The 20,547-nt window shown below is 52.2% G+C and overlaps 1 protein-coding gene across 1 annotated transcript; it reads right to left on the minus strand.

The window, feature by feature from the left end:
• Positions 1–1,171: 1,171 nt before the first annotated feature.
• TMEM151A (transmembrane protein 151A) lies at positions 1,172–13,495 on the minus strand. The gene is made up of 2 exons (XM_035099428.3): positions 13,205–13,495; positions 1,172–6,279 (listed from the first exon to the last, which is right to left on the minus strand). The coding sequence occupies exons 1-2, from the start codon at positions 13,295–13,297 to the stop codon at positions 4,918–4,920; spliced, it is 1,455 nt and encodes a 484-aa protein (XP_034955319.1). The 5' UTR covers positions 13,298–13,495; the 3' UTR covers positions 1,172–4,917.
• Positions 13,496–20,547: the final 7,052 nt, after the last annotated feature.

The following is a 20,547-nucleotide window of genomic DNA, read 5'->3' on the forward strand; positions in this document are numbered from 1 at the left end:
GTTTGCATGGCTAACCCGTTTGATCCCCACCATCCCAAGGGCTGGGAAATGCCAGAGTGGTCACTATAGACCAAGGCTGGGAAAGTGCAGGCCTAGGGGCAGAAGAAGGCTGATCACCGAAGAATTGATGCTTTTGAATTATGGTGCTGGATGAGACTCTTGAGAGTCCCATGGACTGCAAGAAGATCAAACCTATCCATTCTGAAGGAAATCAGCCCCGAGTGCTCACTGGAAGGACAGATCCTGAAGCTGAGGCTCCAATGCTTTGGCCACCTCATGAGAACAGAAGACTCCCTGGAAAAGACCCTGATGTTGGGAAAGATTGAGGGCACAAGGAGGAGGGGACGACAGAGGACGAGATGGTTGGACAGTGTTCTCGAGGCTACGAACATGAGTTTGACCAAACTGCGGGAGGCAGTGGAAGACAGGAGTGCCTGGCGTGCTCTGGTCCATGGGGTCACGAAGAGTCAGACACGACTAAACGACTAAACTGCAACAAAGGGGCAGAATGTGGCCCTCCCAGCTTTTGTGCCTGGCCCTCGGCTAGAGTCTAAAACAGGGGCCCGCAAACTTTTTCAGCCGTGGGCCGGTCCACCGTCCCTCAGACTATGTGATGGGCTGGACCATATTTTGAAGGGGGGAAACGAACAAATTCCTATGCCCCACAAATAACCCAGAGATGCATTTCAAATAAAAGCACACATTCTACTCATGTAAAAACACGCTGATTCCTGGACCATCCGCGGGCCAGATTGAGAAGCCGATTGGGCTGCATCCGGCCCCCGGGCCTTAGGTTGCCTACCCCTGGTCTAAAACATCCAGAGAGGGCACCAGGCTGCAGAAAGGTGGCAGAAAGTCACCCTTCATTGGATCGAGTGCCTGTCAATCACTCCATCAGCTCAGCCCCAACTGGCTATAACAGCAAGGGGCAGGTATATTTGAGAGGTCACAGGTCAGTAGTAGAGAACAAACTCTGCAGAGAGGAGGCTCAGAACCTTCAGAGGCTGTTGGGACTACAGCTCCCATCATCCCTTGCTGCTGGACCTGTTGGCTGGGGGCTGATGGGAGTTGGGAGTCCCTGAACCCCAACCTTCCTTTCCAATGTTTCCCCTCCCACTCCCCCCATCCAGAAGACCCCCCACAAGGACACGAGAGGCACCTGCCTACCTCGAAAGATCTTTATTGTCCTATGAGCGAGGGGACTCGAAGTAATTTTTATTTCGCTCCAACATCGACAAGTCCCAACGTCACCCCCACCCCCACCCCCTCCAATTTAGGTTAACAGTTCCACGTCCGCATTCGTGTTGCACAATAAAGAGTCTCTTCTCTTGAATTGTGCCCGTGTTGCATGGAGACGGGAGGAGAGAGCGCAGGAGAGAGGGAGAATGTGTGGGGGGGGGAGCTTTTATACCTCGCCCCCACCCCGCCCCCCAGGAAAACAGGAAGATACCAGTGGTCTCGATGCAAACTCACACTGAAGTTACAACAGCATGGCGATGGAGGCCCCCACCTGGGACTCCTTGGGCCTGTCACATGTGCAGACACCCCCCCCCCACAGTCATAATAATGGGATGGTGGGGTTGAGAATGGCAACATCTCCCCCCGCACACTCACACACACCGGTCCCTTTGTGCACACGCATGCTTTCCTCATGAGGTGAGAGGAGAGCATTGTAGCCTGCGCATGGTAGAGTCTAAGGAGCATCAGGAAGCCTGGAAAAAGGGGGGGTTGAAGTCCCACCCCTTGACATAACCCGCAGCAATGCAGGAGCCACAACTAAAGAGTCCCTGGGAGGAGGAGGCCATTTGAAGGCTGGAAGAAGCCCTGCCTCCTTAAGATTTTGGGAGAGGCAGAACCACGGCAGTCCAGAAAAGTCCTATCTAAGGAACAATGGTTGGGATCCAGAGTACTGGAAGAGGCGGGAAGAAAGCAAATGTGTTTCTTTATAAACTTTTTTATAGAATCGCAGTTTGAAGGGACCATGAGGGTCACCTAATCCAACCCCCTCCCCCATAGTGCAGGCATCTTTTTCCCAACGGGGGCTCGAATGCATGACCCTGAGATTAAGAGTCTGATGCTCAACCTACTGAGCTATTCCAGGGCGTATCTACACTACAAGCTTGTTATCGGGTTTGCTGAGGCTCCCATCCTCCCCGGGGGATCGTGGCGTTCCAGGAGTGCTCAGAATTAGCCGAAGCCTTATTAATGGTGCTCCCGTCATTTGCTCAGTTAAGGGAGAATGAATTGTTAAGTCAGCCTAAAGCTGTGGCAAAAACACCCTCCTGTCACCTTAAGCAATGGCTCCTTGCCCCCAAAGAATTCTGGGAACTGTAGTTTACTAAGGGTGCAGGGAACTGTAGCACAAGGGGGGTCTCCTAGCAACTCTCAGCCCCCTTGACAAGCTACAGTTCCTGAGATTCTTTGGTGGGAGTTCAAGGGCCGTTTTAACTGTGTGGTGATGTTCCCAACGTTCAAGGCAGATCCATTAAAACGATTGGGTGTGACTAATTTAGGATTGAAAAACCAGTGCGTCTACTCTTGAGTAGAACATAGCTGGCCACAACGCACGGTGTGGACAGGGCCCACGACCACAGGAGACAGGCGTGAATGACTGTATGGAGAATGTGCACCTGGGCCCTCCATTGCAGGCCAGGACAGGTCAGCCAAGTCCTGTCTTGGTTTATAGCCTAAGTCCGCCAACATCCTTTCCCACCTTCCAGCATCCTCAGCGGCCCTGAACCACCGGATGGTGGCTACGTCTCCAGGAATCTTGCTTTCCATGTACGCAAACCAACTCAGTAGACCAGGCATCCCCAAACTTCGGCCCTCCAGATGTTTTGGACTACAATTCCCATCTTCCCTGGCCACTGGTCCTGTTAGCTAGGGATCATGGGAGTTGTAGGCCAAAGCATCTGGAGGGCCGCAGTTTGGGGATGCCTGCAGCAGACGATAGCTTCCCCACTAGCTACAGAGGCACCTGAGGGCCGCAGGCTAGTTTAGGGGGCCATCTCTATGGCCCGCACTCAAGCTCCGTCCTCCTCCCACTGCTCGCTCACTGCCCTGCCAAGCTCAGACACCGCAAAGAGCAGCACCACCAGGAGCCAAGGCGCACATGCGCTTACGAAGCGCTTCCTAGAGCGTGCGCCCGGGGCTGGCTGCTTTTCTGCTTTTCCTTGTTAGGCCAGCAAAGTTTTCCCGTCAGGCTGCGCAGAGAACAGGCAACACAGCCAGTCAGGCAAGCAGCCGAGGAAGCGTCACTGCTGGACAGCCAATCAGGAGGAACAGCTGAGTAGGGCTCCGCCCAAGCGCCCCTCAACACCCGCCACCTCATTCTACCTAATGGGAGGACCGGCCCTGCCTGGTCCCAGGATTCCTGAAGCCGTTCAGTCACGCTTATTTCTTTTATTTTTTTGCGGTGGAGGTGTCCGCCCCTTCCGCAATAACATTTGGTCCGTAGATTCTGCACAAAGCTTTGATGGGTGGATAGCCAAAAGCGAGGGCATTCGCCTGCCCCGACAGCTTACTTTGGAAGCGAAGTACCGTCTCCCTGGATGAGACTCAAAGTCCGTCTAGTCTACATCCCGTTTCCGACAGCTGACCAGTGAGGCAGGAAGGCAAGAACTCTCCCCATTTACCGGTCCCCAGCACCTGGCGTTCGAAGGCATACAGACAACTCCCCATTTTTACGCAGTGGTTACATCCCAAGTGAAACTGCGTATTTTGGGAACGCCGTTGAAAAAGCCGGAAAACACCCTCTGAACCTCTGGAAAGACTTGAAAAACCATTTTTTTAAAAATGCACCAAATTCCACCACAATTGCTCCCTCCAAACCTCCTGACTCTAACTCCCAACTCTCCACAGGCCTCAGAGGTCGGTGCAAAGACCTGAGATCGCTGGGCGATATTTTTGCTGCTATCGCGCTCTTAAAATGACACTTTTGCCACTTCTGGGTGTGTGACGAAGCTCGGGTGCCTTGAATGCATATAAATGGGGAGTTGCCTGGACTGTCCCTGAATCCAGAGGCTACATTTAGGGAGCCAAGGGGCTGAGCCCACAAAGAAAGCCGTGCATGTGTGTTGTTGTCCTTTTAAACGGCTGGCAAAAAACCTGGGGCGGATCGAGGCGCCTGGCCCCTTGATCTCTTCCTGTTACAAAGCTGTTCAAAGGCACAGATCCTCAATCGGTGAAAAATGGGGCCACCCAACTCCCAGTCAGGCTTCAGAAGGGAATCCTCTACTCCCGCCCCCCTTTTAATGCATCTAAAGGCCAGGAGCAGTCAGTCTCCTGTAACTACAATGCCAGAAAGAGCTGCGGGGCTCCCGACACCCTGAGTGTGATTCTTAGCCCTCGTGATCATGGAGGAGCTCAGTGGTGCAGAGTAAAAAAAACAAAATAACTTAAGGGGAGAAGTGATGTCAAGGCTTCTAAAGCAGTCCAAACACAGGGGTTCACATACCCCATGTTGTTCTTGGTCTCTCCTCTCTCCCTCAGCCCCAGAAACGGCCTGCTTCAAATCCAGACACCCCTTCCTCTGTGTCCCTCCCCCCAATTATTCTCAGAGAACTTGTTGAACAACCACGTTCTAAGAAGAAGAAGAAGAAAGGGCATTTTGTTTTGAAGCAATGGGTTGTGCAAGACAAGCCAGCCTTTGCGTGACTGGCCCCGTTTGTACACGCGCGTGCGCGCGCACACACACTCACACACAAAATGGGTCCTTCATTTCCCCATCCCCCAGAGGATAACTTAGAGGGGGTTGGAAATGAGTGGGCCAAATGAACCTACAGCCCGTTTTTTGTTTTTGTTTTTTTTGCTGGGGCACTCAGGTAATAAGGGAAGCAAGCCAGGGCGGAGGCTTTTGGGTTCCTTTTCCATTTCTTCTTCCCACCCGGTGGGGCTCCTCTCTCTCTCTCTTTGGGGTCACAGCGGAGTCCCCGAGGCCCTCCCCGCGGGACCCGGCCTCTGCCCGTTGCGGTGGCAGCCCTCCCCGCCGTGCACGATCAGCACAGGGAAGTAGAGCGCGTCCTGGTAGCAGGGGGGGCTCTCGAGGGGCTCCGTCTCGATGCTGCTGCCCACGTGGCTGCCGCTCAGGCTGCGCAGGATCCCCCCGCAGCGCCGGGCTCCGCTCAGCGAGAAGCGGCTGCAGCTGAAGGGCAGCCGGGCATAGAGGGCCCGGGTGCCGCGCGAGGGCAAGGAGTTGCTGCTGACAGTCCGGCGGCAGCGCTGGCAGCTGCGCAGGTAGGCCGCCCCAGCCACCACGGTGGAGTCCATGAGCACGGCCTCCGAGTAGCTGGGCACCAGCTGCTGGTTGGAGCGGATGTGCCACTCGAGCTCGGTCATGTCCACGGTGTTGACGCGGGAGATGCGCCGGACGTAGCCTCCCACCGCGTCCAGCGGGCTGGGCCCGTCGTCCGCCCCAAAGAGTTTCTCCACGTGGTAGTGGACGTTGGCGGTGCGGTATTCTGCCAGCACCCGCAAGGGCCAGGAGAGGAGGAGGAACGAGGCCAGCCAGAAGACCCACCGGCGGGTGTACCAGGGGGGGCGCCCAGGGTCGGGGAAGACCATCATGTGCTCCTTGAAGTCCACGTTCTTGAGGTGCATGCCCTCCCGGGCCTCCATGTAGTCGTCCAGGCCTTCGTTCTCGCCGAAGAAGCGGGCCCGCTGCGTGAGGTAGGCCGCCTCGGCCTCCCCCGTGGCGAAGCTGAAGCACTTGGTGAAGCGCAGCTTGGTGACGGGGTAATCGGAGAGGCCCAGCAGCTCCTTGGAGACGTCCTTCACGCCGTGGCCCGCGTAGTCGAACTCGGTCTCAGCCACGTGCGTGTTGACCCGCTCGTGGTAGACCTGCGTGGTGGTGTAGGCGTCGCCGTTGCGGTAGCGGGTGACCTGCCGTGTGCGGCGGATGTAGTGGTAGCTGATGGCCTTCCACCAGATGCAGGGCGTGGCCTGCTGCATGCGCTGCACCTTCTCGTAGACGCTGGCCGTGTCCACGCGGAACTGCATCTGGCCCTTGGCAAAGCGGTGCCAGCACTCCACCAGGTAGACCACGTACAGCATCCCCAGGAAGGCCAGGGGGATGTAGATGTAGCCGTTGGAGCAAGGGCTGTCGTGGTAGACCAGGGAGGCGTCGCGGTAGGAGTCGACGTAGTTCAGGCGTGTTACTGTCGAGAGGCGGCACCAAGCCATGACGCCAAAGCAGCCGTACATCAGCAGCGTCAACACCAGGCATTTCCAGTGGGACTCACGGCAGAGGGAGCTGCTCAGAGATTGCTTCAGGGGGCGCTGCTGCTCAGAGAGAGAGAGAGAGAAACACAAAATGGCAGGTTAGTGTCGCGGGCTGGCTGGCCGCAGAGAAATGGTGGAGGAACCCCAATACCTCAAGGACCGCCTCTTTCCATACAAACCTACCCGGACCCCGAGATCACTTCCTGAGGCCCTCCTTCGTGTGCCCCCCTCTTTGAGAGGTCCGGAGGGTGGCAACACGAGAACTGGGCCTTCTCTGCAGTGGCTCCCCACCTGTGGAATGCTCCCCCCAGGGAAGTTTGCCTTCATTATACCTTTATGCGCCAGGCAAAAATGTTCCCTTTTAATCAGGCCTTTGGTTGATCCGATTAACGTTCTATGCCCATTTTAAATGGAGGGGGGCTATTGGGTTGTTGTTTTTATTTCTATTAGGGATTTGGTGGTTTTATATCTTGGTTTTATTCTGTGAACCGCCATGAGACCCCCGGGTATAGGGCGGTATATAAATTCAATAAACAACAACAACAACCAGCTGAGGAACCAACAAGGGGACAAGGCTCAGAGCTCAGGGAATGGTTGTGGGGCAGAGGGAGAAGCCTGTGGGGAAGAGGTGTCAGACGGTGAAGAGGCAACAGGGTTTAGTGAGTGCTGAAGTAGGAGAGAAGGGAGGCGAAGAAGCAGAGATGGGGGAGGCTCCCCACCCCTGCCCCCCAGAGCTGTGCTCATTCGGCTCGGCTGCCCTGAGCAGGCCTTGTTTCTTCTAATAAAAAAGTTAACTTTGCGTACTCTGTGTGATTTATTGCTGGCTGGCTCCCGAACAGTTAGATATTGCAGACCCTGTCCCTGAATGCCCAGCTTCTGTTAAAAGCAGCATATGCAACGCAAGTCGCTAGTCCTCCTGCTGGTGCCCACTGGGATTGGTAGGGTGGAAGGCAGGGAGCCCAACAGTAGGGGGAGCCAGAGAGCCAGTGAAAGAGCCAGAGAGCCAATGAATTCTAGCTTCTTCCACGTCCTCCTCCTCCCTGCTGAGTTCTCCAAGGAGCAACACTTGAGACTAAGGAGAAGGAGGACAGGCAAGACTGGCTGGAAGTAAGAAGGCAGGCAGAGTTTAATGCAGCAGTGCCCCATTTGCCCCAATAGACCAGCCTGGAAAGTATATGGGGGAAAGCATAGGCCTACTGGCAGGATTCTGACCATTTGATGGTTAAGAGAAACAAGATTTTACTGCAATCCTGCATCCCGGCAAGGGGCAACTATGATGAATGACAGGCCTGGCCACATCCTGATGTTGCCGTCATGTTATTAGAAGGAACACTTGACTTGGATTTAGGCCGGAGGGAAGCAGTCTTTTTAGGGGCATTAAGAATGCTGTTGCTACATCGGACCCAAGGGGTCTAACCCAGTACCCTGCTTCTCACGGTGGAAAGGCTGGTGTTTCGAGGAAACCAGCATGTCTTCCTTCCGTTGGAAACCCCTTAGCATTAGGGGTAGACTGCTCCTGAGCATGGCGGCTCCATTCGGACCCCAACAAACTTCTGGACCTGTAGAAACTGTACCGCTGTCAGGTCCTTGTCCCCACCCCTCACCCCTGAGTTTCACTGCAACTACACTGGTTCCAGGTCGGACGAGCAGGGGTGCATTTTCATTTTGCGTGCTGTCGCTGTCCTCCTGACGCAGATCGAACCATGCTCCTTGGCACATGGCTCACCTGGCTTAAAACTTTTCAACGAGGTTTACGGTAGGCCCAGCTCCCTAGCGAACTGCGCCCTCTGTTGTGGGAAGCGATGCTCTGGGTTTATGTGCCCATTACCAGTCGTTCTGCCTCGGACCAACACTGCCCACATCCTCCCACCGTGCTTTCCCATCTCAGGATGCAAAGGTTTTTGGCAAAGGCTTCTGGGAAATGTGCCAAGAGCAAATGGCTATTAGGGTGGTCCGGGGGGGGGGCAGGGGAGAGGCATCAGGAAGGAGCGTGTCCATTTGCAGTCCTGCACTCAGGGAGCAGGAGTTAGAGAAGAGGAAGGGAAACACGCGATGAGAGCGTAAGAGGAATGCGGTTTGGTTGAACTAAAGAGCCTATGGAGTCCAGAATCCCATTCCTCAGAGCAGTGTTAGAAACTCGGATCTATGAGCTAATTGCCAACGGGCATCTTAAACCTTGGTTCGGTCTCCACAACAGAATGTCTAGGCACCTTTCCCCCCCAATGAAATTTATCATCACCATTGCAGCAAACTCCCTGTATGTAAAAAGCCAGAGTGTCAGGGGAAAGCTTAAGTTTTCTCCTTCGCTTTCTGCATTTCTATATGCACAGTGACGTGTGCTTTATTTCAGTGGAATTGCATTTAAACATGCAAAACTCCTCCCACCAGCTGCAAGCAAAAGCCTGGTGTGGTTCAGCCCACACCCAGTTCTGCCGAGTGTTATAAACAGGGATGAAAACACTAAAACCAGACTGGGGGGATGGAATCAATAATCTGGCCCACAAACTGCACGGGCAGCTGGCTCTGAAAAGGGCCGCACTACCCCACAGATGTTGACGAAAACAAGTTGAGAGCCCCCTTGTTAAATTTCTCATGTTGGTATTAGTAGAATTTCCATCCAGGCTGGAACACACAACACGGCATTGGCCTGCACTACCACTCCTGGCCAGTAGGGTTGGGGGCACAAGGAATTATGGGAAATGGACAGGGCATCATGGAAAGTATATCTGCTTCAAGTTGCTTAAGTGCACAGTATGCCTGAAGGGTATTTTTTTTAATTACTGAATTGAATATGTTATTTAATCATAATTATAAAAAGAGATATAAAAAGGACACGGGTGGCGCTTTGGGTTAAACCACAGAGCCTAGGGCTTGCTGATCAGAAGGTCGGCGGTTCGAATCCCTGTGATGGGGTGAGCTCCCGTTGCTCAGTCCCAGCTCCTGCCAACCTAGCAGTTCAAAAGCACATCAAAGTGCAAGGAGATAAATAGGTACCGCTCTGGTGGGAAGGTAAACGGCATTTCCGTGTGCTGCTCTGGTTCGCCAGAAACGGCTTAGTCATGCTGGCCACATGACCTGGAAGCTGTACACCGGCTCCCTTGGCCAATAACGCGAGATGAGCGCCGCAACCCCAGAGTCGGTCACGACTGGACCTAATGGTCAGGGGTCCCTTTACCTTTACCTATATAAAGATATGGTTAAGATTCTTTCTCCCCAACAACATTCAAACGCCGACCCGAGTCAAGATTTTTGAAAAAAATATGTTTTAGATATTTGGAATGCCAATGTAAAATTTTTAGGTGCTCATGGGATCTAGGATAAAAGGATCTTGCAGCGCTGAAATACAGGTGCCTCTGAAAGCGGCAGGGGGCTTAGCCCAGGAGTCGCCAATCCATCACCACCAAAGGCCGAGAGCTTCCATTTCATTTCATTCTCTCTTTAAAAGTCTCTAGCTCACCTGGAATGCACAAAATGTGCAGGTAACCTTCCAAGCGATTTATGTGAAGTGAGATTGCGTTGCAGCTACCTTGTATATTTCTCCTGGCGCTGAAGAATGCTCCCTGTTGCTGTTAGGCAAAAGCAGCGCCAGGGCTTGTGTGTGTGTGTGTAATCAATATTGTGTGATCTTCACAATCAGGGCCAGCAGGACGCTGCTGACATCCCGCAGGAAACGTAAGCTTGCCAGAGGTGGCCGCCTCTCCAATTTCGTGTTATGACGTGCTCCCTGTGGCAGCCATTTTGTGTTACACCACACACACACACACACCCTCCATAGCTATTCATTTGTGACTGGTGCCACCAGCACCCTCTCAAAATTCAGGCTGGGCACAAAATGCTGGAGATCCTTGGCTTCGCTCATCAAGACACCAGCAGAAAGAGAGCCTGCTGGAACAGGCCAGTGGCCTTTCTAGTCCAGCATCCTGTTCTCACAGTGGCCATCCAAGATGGCAGCCACCACTGCCTCCTGGAGGGGAGAAGCCATCAAGACCCCCTTCCTACTTGGCAGGAATAATGTCTAGCCTTCACTTTCATAACAGATCAGAGCAGGAAGGGCAGCGGCCCTCTTGATCAGTGTTTCCCAAACTTGGGCCTCCCGCTGTTTTTAAACTACAACTCCCATCATCCCTTACCACTGGGGTCCTGCTAGCTAGGGATGATGGGAGTTGTAGTCCAACAACAGCTGCAGACCCACATTTGGGAAACCCCGCTCCAGATGATGCCGGACTCCAACTCCCATCATTCCTGACCATCGGCCATGCTGGCTGGGGCTGATGGGGGTTAAGAGTCTAACAACATCCGAGGGGCCACCGGTCCACCCCATACCCAGACAGGAGGATCCACTGGGCCAATGTGGAGGAATGGGCTTTGCCTGATATTCTACTGGGGCTCAGAACAACTGTCATCTCAGGACAGGCAGGGGAAATAGTTGGTGCCACCGCTTGGCAGGATCAGGGGGGTGAAGGGCACTGGAATTGGCAGACAGGAAAGAGGCAGCTCAGGAAGAGGGACCTTGAAAGATGTAAGGTGAAGTCGGTGGCTAAAGGCTAGCAATATCCTATCGCTTTCAATTGTCCTGACTTACTTCCCCCCAAAGAATCTTGGGAACTGCAGTTTGCTAAGGGTGCCGAGCGCTGTTTTGAGACCCCTGTTCCTTGAGCACAGCTACAATTCCCAGACTTAGCAGCCAATCCTTTAATAGATTAAGAGACTCCCCCATTCCTCTTCGCAGAGCCACAATTCCCAGAGCACCCTGGGCAGATGAACTGACCATTAATTCACTCTGGGAATTTGGTCCCGTGAGGAACAGGGGCGTCTGTTAACAACTACAGTTCCCAGAGTGGTTACACAATATATCCTTCTTCCCAGGGAACTCTGGGAACGGCAGCTCTGGGAGGGGAATAGGGGTACCCTAACAACTGTCAGCACTCTGAACAAACTTCACTTCCCAGGATTCTTTGGGGGATGCCGGGACTGTTTAAAGCAGTATGAAATTGCTTGAAGTGCAGACGGCACATCTGAAAGCCAGTTGATGAGAATCGTAAGCAGGAAGAGATTTGGTTGCAATTAAGGCATAGCTGCCAAGTTTTCCCTTTTCTCGCGAGGAAGCCTATTCAGCATAAGGGAAAATCCCTGTAAAAAAGGGATAACTTGGCAGCTATGAATTAAGGTCCAGCTTGCAGACTCAGGACACCTGGTTGACCATTGCGAGGAACAGGATGCTGGACTAGACGGGCCATTGGCCTGATCCAGCCGGCACTTATTATGTTCTATGAGCAAATCCATCAGAAGTCTCACCAAAACATTCTCCTTCCCATTTCAGCTCCCTGTATGTACTTTAAATATTGCCTCTGTTGTTGATGAGGGAGGTGGGTGACTCCAATAAGCTCGCTTCTGTGTGGATTCTAGCATCCGCCAAGTATCAGGCCTTACTGCAGGAGCTACCTTGTCCTCCTGGCCTGGCTGTTGTCATCAGTTCTGCTCCTGGATCCGACTGGGCGGGCACTGTTTATCAAGGCCAAGAAACCCAGGAATGCTGCTTGCACCATTTAAAACTGCGTTTAAAAACATGTAACCTGTATACTTGTGTTTAAGCTTGCTTTATCCTCCTCCCTCCCCATTCCTTTTTCCTTGTGTGTCATGTCTCTTCAGATTAAAAAGCTCAAGGGTAGGGATCGTCTCTGAATGACTTTCGCAAGCCGCTGTCAGAAAGCCTTTTTTTCGCAAAAGGGCGGGGTATAAACCCCTCCTGTAAGTAAACAAACAATAAATACGTGTGCATGCGTGGGGATATTGATCTGGGGAGCTTTGGAGGAAGGAAGCAGGGCTGGTTTGTCCTCCAGATAAATCTGAATTTTCTCCAATCAGCTAAAGGAGAAACTGTTCCCAATTATCTCTCTCCTCTTGCCACAAGACACCTAACACCAGCTTTTTCTGCAGGCTTAGGAGAGATATGGTGGAAAGGTTGCACCATCATCAACTCCCAATGGTGAGCAATCAACTCCAAAAATACAGCCTTTCCTCCCCCTTTTTTCATTATTTCTCTTCCACCTGCCAGGCTTGGTGGCAGGATTTTCTCCCCCTCGCCATCGGACGCCCCTCACATAAAAAACCCCACCAAGCCACCACTCCTCCCTCGTCACCTTGCCTGCTCGCTTTGTCTTCCCACCCCCGACAACTCCCCTTTCTTCGGAGACAATCCCTCCATCATCCCCATCAGGAGTCGCTGCCACCAGCAGGAAAAGAGAGAGAGAGAGAGAGAGCAGCAAAGCGGAGAGAAGGACGTTGCCTGCTTCTGGTGCAATGCAGAACTTCGTGCGGGCGGACGTTTCCCCCCACCCGCCACGACCCCCTCCCCCAACGGCGGTAGCAAAACACACACCCCTTTCTTTGCAGATCCATAAAGGCTTCCTCTAGCGCCCTAACCGATTTCTCTCCCTCCCTCCACCCCCGAGCTCGGAATCCCCCCGCGAAATCCCGCCACCGTCAACCCTTTCTGGAGGCGCACAATACACAACTCCAAATCACAACGCTGCAACAAAAAACGCTGAGGGTGGTGGGGGCGAGGTTTTTTTTTTGGGGGGGGTCCCTATGGTGATGATGGGACAAATGAAGCCCTGCTCGCGCCGTCCCCTCTACCCGCTCCCCACCCTCATCCCCGTTTATTTTTAACCCCCGTCTGGCTATTAATAAGACACAAAGCAGCACGTGTTCCCTGCAGCAAAATCGCCGTCGTCTCCCTCCCCCCCCATCCAAAAAAACCACCCCCACGCAGCCTCGCCCACCATCGGGGGTGGGGGTAAGTGGCCCGAAGCTCGGAGAAGCGGGCCCCGATCCAGCAGTCTCGACCACCTACCCCACCCCGCTTTTTCCGGAGTTTGGAGAAGCCCCCCGGCCGGGTCTCAAAATCGATGCGCCCAGGGCGCAGCGCAAAGCGCGCCTTTCTCTGGCTCTCGGCTTCGGGGGGGGGGCTGGCCGGCGGCCTTACCTCTTCCCGAGGGGGTCCCCCCGCGGGGGTGAGCGTGGGGAGCTCTCCCGCCCCCGGCTGCTGCGTCCCCTCTTCTTCTGCCAAGCCTGGCATGGTTCACGCGTGGCGCCGCCAGCAGGCGCCCCGGCCGCATGTTAGGGGCGGGCGAGGGGCTCCGCGGCCCCGAGGCAGGAGCGGCCCCGACTCGCCCAGTCTCTGCAGCGGGGCATGGAGACGGCCGCCTTCGCTTGCCTGCCTGCCTGCCTGCCTGCCTGGCGCGCACCTTCCCCGGGCTCTCCGCTCTCCGCCCGTGCGCTCAGCTCCGGCTCCGCCCTCCTCCTAGCGGCTGGAAGGGAGCCCGCACCAAGCCACGGCCGCCTTCCCCGCGATGGGCCACCCCCGCCCGAGGCCCGAGCCAGGGGCCACACGCGGCCTCCGCCTCAGCGCCTCCCGGAGCTCTCCTGCCGCTTCGCTCCAATCCCCCATCTCTTTCTTGGGGGCATGACTAAGCACTGTCTAGATGCCCACGTATTTGCCCCGTGATTCGCACGGTCAAGGGGATCTGGCCTGCTGCTCGTCTGAACGCAGCACACGCGACTCCGGAGAGTGCCTCTTCCTGCTCCTCCTCTCCTATCTTATGTTCACACTTCGGAAGGCGCCTTGCTTTTGTTTTAAGAGGAGTCCTGCAGACGTTTCGCAGTTCTATGCACCTTGGCATTATAAGATGGTCCTTTTTGGACCACATCAGGCTCCAACGAGCAGTAAGAACTGCAGAGAGGGTAATTGGTGTTAGTTTGCCTTCAATAGAGACACTTTATGCCGCTTGAGCCAGGAAGAGAGCAGAGCAGAGAGAATTGCTGTAGACCCTTGCATCCTGTTCATAGAATAGAGTCATAGAGTTGGAAGAGACCACGAGGGCCATCCAGTCCAATCCCCTGCCAAGCAGGAAACACCATCAAAGCATTCCTGACATGGCTGTCAAGCCTCTGCTTAAAGACTTCAAAAGAACGAGACTCCACCACACTCCTTGGCAGCAAATTCCACTGCCGAACAGCTCTTACTGTCAGGAAGTTCTTAATGTTTAGGTGGAATCTTCTTTCTTGTAGTTTGAATCCATTGCTCCGTGTCCGCTTCTCTGGAGCAGCAGAAAACAACCTTTCTCCCTTCTCTATATGACATCCTTTTATATATTTGAACATGGCTATCATATCACCCCTTAACCTTCTCTTCTCCAGGCTAAACATGCCAAGTTCCCTAAGCCGTTCCACATAAGGCATCATTTCCAGACCTTTGACCATTTGGTTGCCCTCCTCTGGACACGTTCCAGCTTGTCAGTATCCTTCTTGAACTGTGGTGCCCAGAACTGGACACAGTACTCCAAGTGAGGTCTGACCAGAGTAGAATACAGTGGTACTATTACTTCCCTTGATCTAGAAGATGCTATACTCCTATTGATGCAGCCCAGAATTGCATTGGCTTTTTTAGCTGCTACATCACACTGTTGACTCATGTCAAGTTTGTGGTCTACCAAGACTCCTAGATCCTTTTCACACGTACTGCTCTCAAGCCAGGTGTCACCCATCCTGTATATGTGCCTTTCATTATTAGTACTTTACATTTCTCCCTGTTAAAATTCATCTTGTTTGCTTTGGTCCAGTTCTCTAATCTGTTAAGGTCATTTTAAAGTGTGATCCTGTCCTCTGGGGTATTAACCACCCCTCCCAGTTTGGTGTCATCTGCAAACTTGATCAGGATGCCCTCAAGCCCATCATCCGGGTCGTTTATAAATATGTTGAATAAGACTGGGCCCAAGACAGAACCCTGTGGCACCCCACTAGTCACTACTCTCCAGGATGAGGAGGAGCCATTGATGAGCACCCTTTGGGTTCGGTCAGTAAGCCAGTTACAAATCCATTGAATGGTTGCATTGTCTAGCCCGCATTTTACTAGCTTCTTTACAAGAATATAATGGGGCACCTTGTCAAAGGCCTTGCTGAAATCAAGATATGCTACATCCACAGCGTTCCCTTCATCTACCAGGCTTGTGACTCTGTCAAAAAATGAGATCAGATTAGTCTGACATGACCTATTTTTCAGAAACCCATGCTGACTTTTTGCTGAGTTCATCAGCAAATATGGTCATCACCTGTTTGATTTACTCTCATCCGGACATTGGTACAGGACTCTATATACAAAAACGTCTAGGCACAAATGTTGAATCTGTATTTGTGGGCGGAAGGGAGGCCAGTTGGTGGTATGGGGTCTTTTCGCTGTGCTGTTGTATTGTGAGGGGAATAGTGTTTGTGTGGTGTTTGTATGAGGTACGTTTTTCTTTACATTGCAATGTAGTCGAAGCAAAATTCCAAGTATGGTTGATACTTGGCCAATAAATTATTCTATTCTATTCTATTCTATTCTATTCTATTCTATTCTATTCTAATCAGTGAGGCCGAGAGGGGGTTGGTCTTCTTGTCATCTGGGAAACCCAGGACCACCATACACCACTGCCCAGGCTTGAGCCCCGGGGAGGTCACTTCAGTGCTGCTAACACAGTGGTTTGACTTCTCCCCTGGAGGCACACTCCCCATCTAGTCCAACATCCTGTTCTCTATCTGTTCTATCTGTTGATGGACGGCTGCCCTGCCTTGGCTCCGGACACAGTGCTTGGAAACTGTGGCTGGATGGCTACGTGGGAGTCGGTTGAAGCTAAATCCCTCGAAGACATAGGTCCTCTGGCTGGGTCGGGACGACATGGGGTTGGCAGGGGCTCAATTAGTGCCAGCGCTTTCTGTCAAGAGTTTAGGTGTAACTTTCGACGCCTCCCTTTCCATGGAGGCGCAGGTTGCAGCCACAGCTAAGGTGGCATTTTTCCATCTCCGCCGTATCAAGCAGTTGGTCCCTTACCCCTCTCGCCCTGATCTGGCCACAGTGATCCATGCGACGGTCACCTCCAGGCTTGATTATTGTAACTCGCTCTACACGGGGCTGCCCTTGAAGCTGACCCAGAAACTCCAGTGGGTGCAGAATGCCGTGGTGAGGCTCCTTACGGGGTCCCAGCTGCAGGATCACATTCATCCAGTGCTTTACCAGCTGCACTGGCTCCCGGTGGAGTACAGGATCAGGTTTAAGGTGCTGGTTTTGACCTTTAAAGCCCTATGCGGCTTGGGACCCTCGTACCTACGGGACCCCTCTCCTGGTATGCCCCGCGGAGGACCTTAAGGTCCACAAACAACAATATTCTGGAGATCCCGAGCCATTGGCCTCAACTAGATTGGCCTCAACTAGGGCCAGGGCCTTTTCAGTACTGGCCCCAACTTGGTGGAACGCTCTTTCGCAGGAGACCAGGGTCCTGCGGGATTTGTCATTTTTCCGCAGGGCCTGCAAGACAGAGCTGTTCCGCCTGGCCTTTGGGCTGGATTCAGTCTGACCCCTGTGTTTTACTCCCTCATAGTTTGGATTCATGGACTATTTAAAATGAGGCTGCATTTTAAATTTTAATATTGTATTTTAATCTGTATTTTAATTGTTTTCTTTTCTTTTATGTCTTATTGTAATTTTATTGGTGTTAGCCACCCTGAGCGTGGTTTTGACTGGGGAGGGTGGGGTATAAATAGAAATTTATTATATTATTTATTATTATTCTCACAGAAGCCAACCATGTGCCTGTGGGCAACCAGCAAGCAGGGTTTGACTAAAAGGGAAAACTCCCCTGTTTCTCAGCAACTCCTATTCAGAGCATAGCACGGCCAAACTGGTTAGTAGCCATTGATATACCAATGAATTTGTTTGATAATCTTTTGAAAGCAATCCAAATTAGTGGAGCCCTGCTCCATCCAGCCTCAATCCGCCTTGTGTCAGCTCCCTCCTGCCTGCCTTCTTACTTACATCCAGCCCCCCCCCCCGGGGGGGGGGGAGGTGGCCCCGCCTGCCAGCTCCCTCCCCTGAAGCTTCAGTGTTGCCTCTTGCAGAATTCAGCAAAAATGAGGATGGGTACAAAACTAGAATGACTTGGCTCTGCCTGCCGTTTCTCTGGCGCCACCTACTGTTAGCCTCCCTGCCTTCTGCCCAATGAGCACCAGCCTCCCCAGGAGTTGGCAGTCAGCCTCTCTGAGGCTAATGGACCTTATTCCTAAGCAAGGAGGTCATAGGATTGCAACCTCAGCTTCCAGGCACGTACGGAGCCCCTTGAGGCATCAGTTGATGTATATAGAATATGTGTGGACCAGATCCAAGTGATGTCGAAACTAGAAAACAGGGATGGGAAAGCTGGGAAGCTTCCGGGTGCTGCTTGACTCCAACCCCCATCAGCCCCAGCCATAGCCAATGGTCAGGTTGTTGAGGGTTAGAGTCCACCTGCGACCTGGAAGTTTCTCTATTCTAGCTGTGTTGCCCTAAAACAGTCTTTTGCCTCCTCAAGGCACAATGAGTTTCGAGGATGTACACACCATAGGTTTAAATTGACGTCCCCACAAGAATCCCGAGAACTGTAGTTTGCGAAGCGTTCTGGGATTTGTAGCTCTGTGGGAGGTAAACTACAGTTCCCAGGATTCTTTGGGGGAAGTCATGTGCCAACTTCATTCATATAATCCAGATTATATTTCTCCCTTTATCAATTCAGGGTTTCATAATATGCAGTTCAAGAGGTGTGTTCTCTCCATCATCCCCTGCAGAGAAAGCAAACAGAGACCACCTGGGTACATTTCAAGTATAAGATGGGAAACTTGCAAATAGATGCTTACGCGGATCCAACACGGTGTCTTCCTGAGGCTTGCTGGTGAGGAGATTTTTAGTCAATTATTTAGTAGCAGCCTTTCATTGCCCAGGAGGTATAAAACACACACACAAAACCCCAAAGAAACCAGTGCCACTTTTAAACCAGCGGCTAAAACAGGCATCTCCAGATGTTTTGGCCTACAACTCCCATGATCCCTAGCTAACAGGACCAGTGGTCAGGGATGATGGGAATTCTAGTCCAAAACATCTGGAGGGCCAAAGGTTGCCTATGCCTGATATATGGTTTATTTACACATATATGCAACCTGAGCCTGAGATGGAGGGGCTCACAGCACTAACACTCCCAGAGTATCTTGCTTCTCCCGTAGGCACAGCCTGGATCCAAAACCAGACATCGACCATTGTGCTCTGACCCTCTCTCCACCTTGCCGCATTTACCAGACTGCAACCTTTTTCCTCCGAGTCATATTCCAGCCAACTCTAAAGCCTGGCTTTTGTTCTTCTAAGTAATGCTAAGCTGGAGGAGGGGACCCATCCATTTCGGCATCTGGCAGGGATCCCCCTCTCCTTTCTTAATGGACCGTTACCTTTCATTTTATTTTTCTAATGGCTCATCTCCCAGTCAATTATTTCATTGGGAAACTGGTCAGGCTTATATTTTCACTCAAGGAGACTTGGTTAAATTCTAACATTTACTAGATCAAGGAATTTTGGGGAGTCTGGCACCCCTGAACTCATAACAATAGGGAAGAAGGCAGGCTTTCAGATATCCTGCTCCAGGGGTGGGCAGCCTTTGACCCTTGAGACCAGTCACTTCAGACCTCTGGCAAGAGACACCTGTCCCTCTTCAAGCAGCTGACTGGGCAGGCAGGGGAAACAGAGGGAGGGAGAGAGAGATAGAGAAGGAGTGGCAGAGGGAGGGGTGGCAGAGAGAGAAAGAAAAGGTGGCAAAGAGAGAGAGGAGGGATGGAAGAGAGTGTGTGTGCAGGGGGTTGCAGAGAGAGAAAGACGGAGAGAGAGAATAATAGGTCCTGAAAGACCTACATTGGCTCCCAGTACGTTTCTGGGCACAATTCAAAGTGTTGGTGCTGACCTTTAAAGCCCTAAACGGCCTCGGTCCAGTATACCTGAAGGAGCGTCTCCTCCCCCATCGTTCTGCCCGGACACTGAGGTCCAGCGCCGAGGGCCTTCTGGCGGTTCCCTCGCTACGAGAAGCCAATTTGCAGGGAACCAGGTGGAGGGCCTTCTCGGTAGTGGCGCCCACCCTGTGGAATACCCTCCCATCAGATGTCAAGGAAATAAATAACTATACAGCTTTTGGAAGACATCTGAAGGCAGCCCTGTTTAGGGAAGCTTTTAATGTTTGATGGATTTCTGTATTTTGGTGTTTTGCTGGCAGCCGCTTATTATTATTATTATTATTATTATTATTATTATTATTATTATTATTATAGAATTGTAGAGCTGAAAGGGACCCCAAGGGTCATCCAGTCCAACCCCCTGCAATTTAGGAATCCTTGAACCAACGTGGGGCTCGAACCCGTGACCCTGAGATTAAGAGTCTCATGCTCTACCAACTGAGTGTTTCCATCCACTTTTGTCTCTGGCTGTGTCAGCTGCTAGTATACAGCCCCCAACACGATACCCCAGATGGAATGTGGCCCTTGACAGGGGGGGGGGGGAAGGTTCCCTGCTCATGGCCTCGTCTCAATCCATAAAGTTGTGGATTAGCTGCATGAATTTGGGAAAGCTGCTATTGGCTTGTCCTCGGGTTCTTCTTATCAAATGAGGGATAATGGCCTATGGTAGCTTCTCCCAACCTGGTGTCCTCCCGATGTCTTGGACTACAACTCCCATCAGCCCTAGACGGTTGCACATCCCTGCATGGAACCGCATCAGAGCAGAGTTCCCTCCGGCTGGCGCTGAACACTTGCATTTCCAGAGCTGCTCAGTAGATGGCAGGCTTGAGTTGAGGAATACACCTGAATTAGTCCTAAGGGAGTAGTATTAGCGTTGGGAGCAAATGTTAATATTCTTTTGTAAAAATATAAGAATATGATCATATTGCAGTAATGGGTTGTGTGATGGTATGTTGATTGGGGCAAGGATGTAGGCAGGTAAAGGCTTGCCTGAGGATATATGGTCATTAATTACTGTTTACTTATATAAATTATCTCCTGCCAACCTCGCAGTTCGAAAGCACGTCAAAGTACAAGTAGATAAATAGGTACCGCTCCGACGGGAAGGTAAATGACATTTCCGTGCACTGCTCTGGTTCGCCAGAAGCAGCTTTGTCATGCTGGCCACATGACCTGGAAGCTGTATGCCAGCTCCCTCGGCCAATAATGTGAGATGAGCGCCGCAACCCCAGAGTCATCCGCAACTGGACCTAATGGTCAGGGGCTCCTTTACCTTTATATAAATTATAATAAATGTACCAGCATTTGGGATGGCAGGGCATGATAGAGGTGTATAAAATGATTTAAAGCATGGAGAAGGTGGATAGAAAATAATTTTTCTCCATCTCTCATAACACTAGAGCTCAGGGCTAATCCCCAAAACTGAATTTTGGGAGATTTGGGACAGACAGGAATGCCAGATATACATACGGTAGTTTCAGGGTTCTAGCC

The sequence above is a fragment of the Zootoca vivipara genome, chromosome 16 (genome assembly GCF_965207765.1).
Source record: "Zootoca vivipara chromosome 16, rZooViv2.hap1.1, whole genome shotgun sequence".
In the NCBI taxonomy this organism is placed as follows: Eukaryota; Metazoa; Chordata; class Lepidosauria; order Squamata; family Lacertidae; genus Zootoca; species Zootoca vivipara.

Bases quoted from the DNA above. Each gene is read 5' to 3' on its own strand.
- TMEM151A (XM_035099428.3), bottom strand. From the start codon at position 13,297: ATGCCAGGCTTGGCAGAAGAAGAGGGGACGCAGCAGCCGGGGGCGGGA. The intron at 6,280-13,204 runs GTAAGGCCGCCG...CTCTCTGAGCAG, and splicing joins GGGGACCCCCTCGGGAAGAG to CAGCGCCCCCTGAAGCAATC.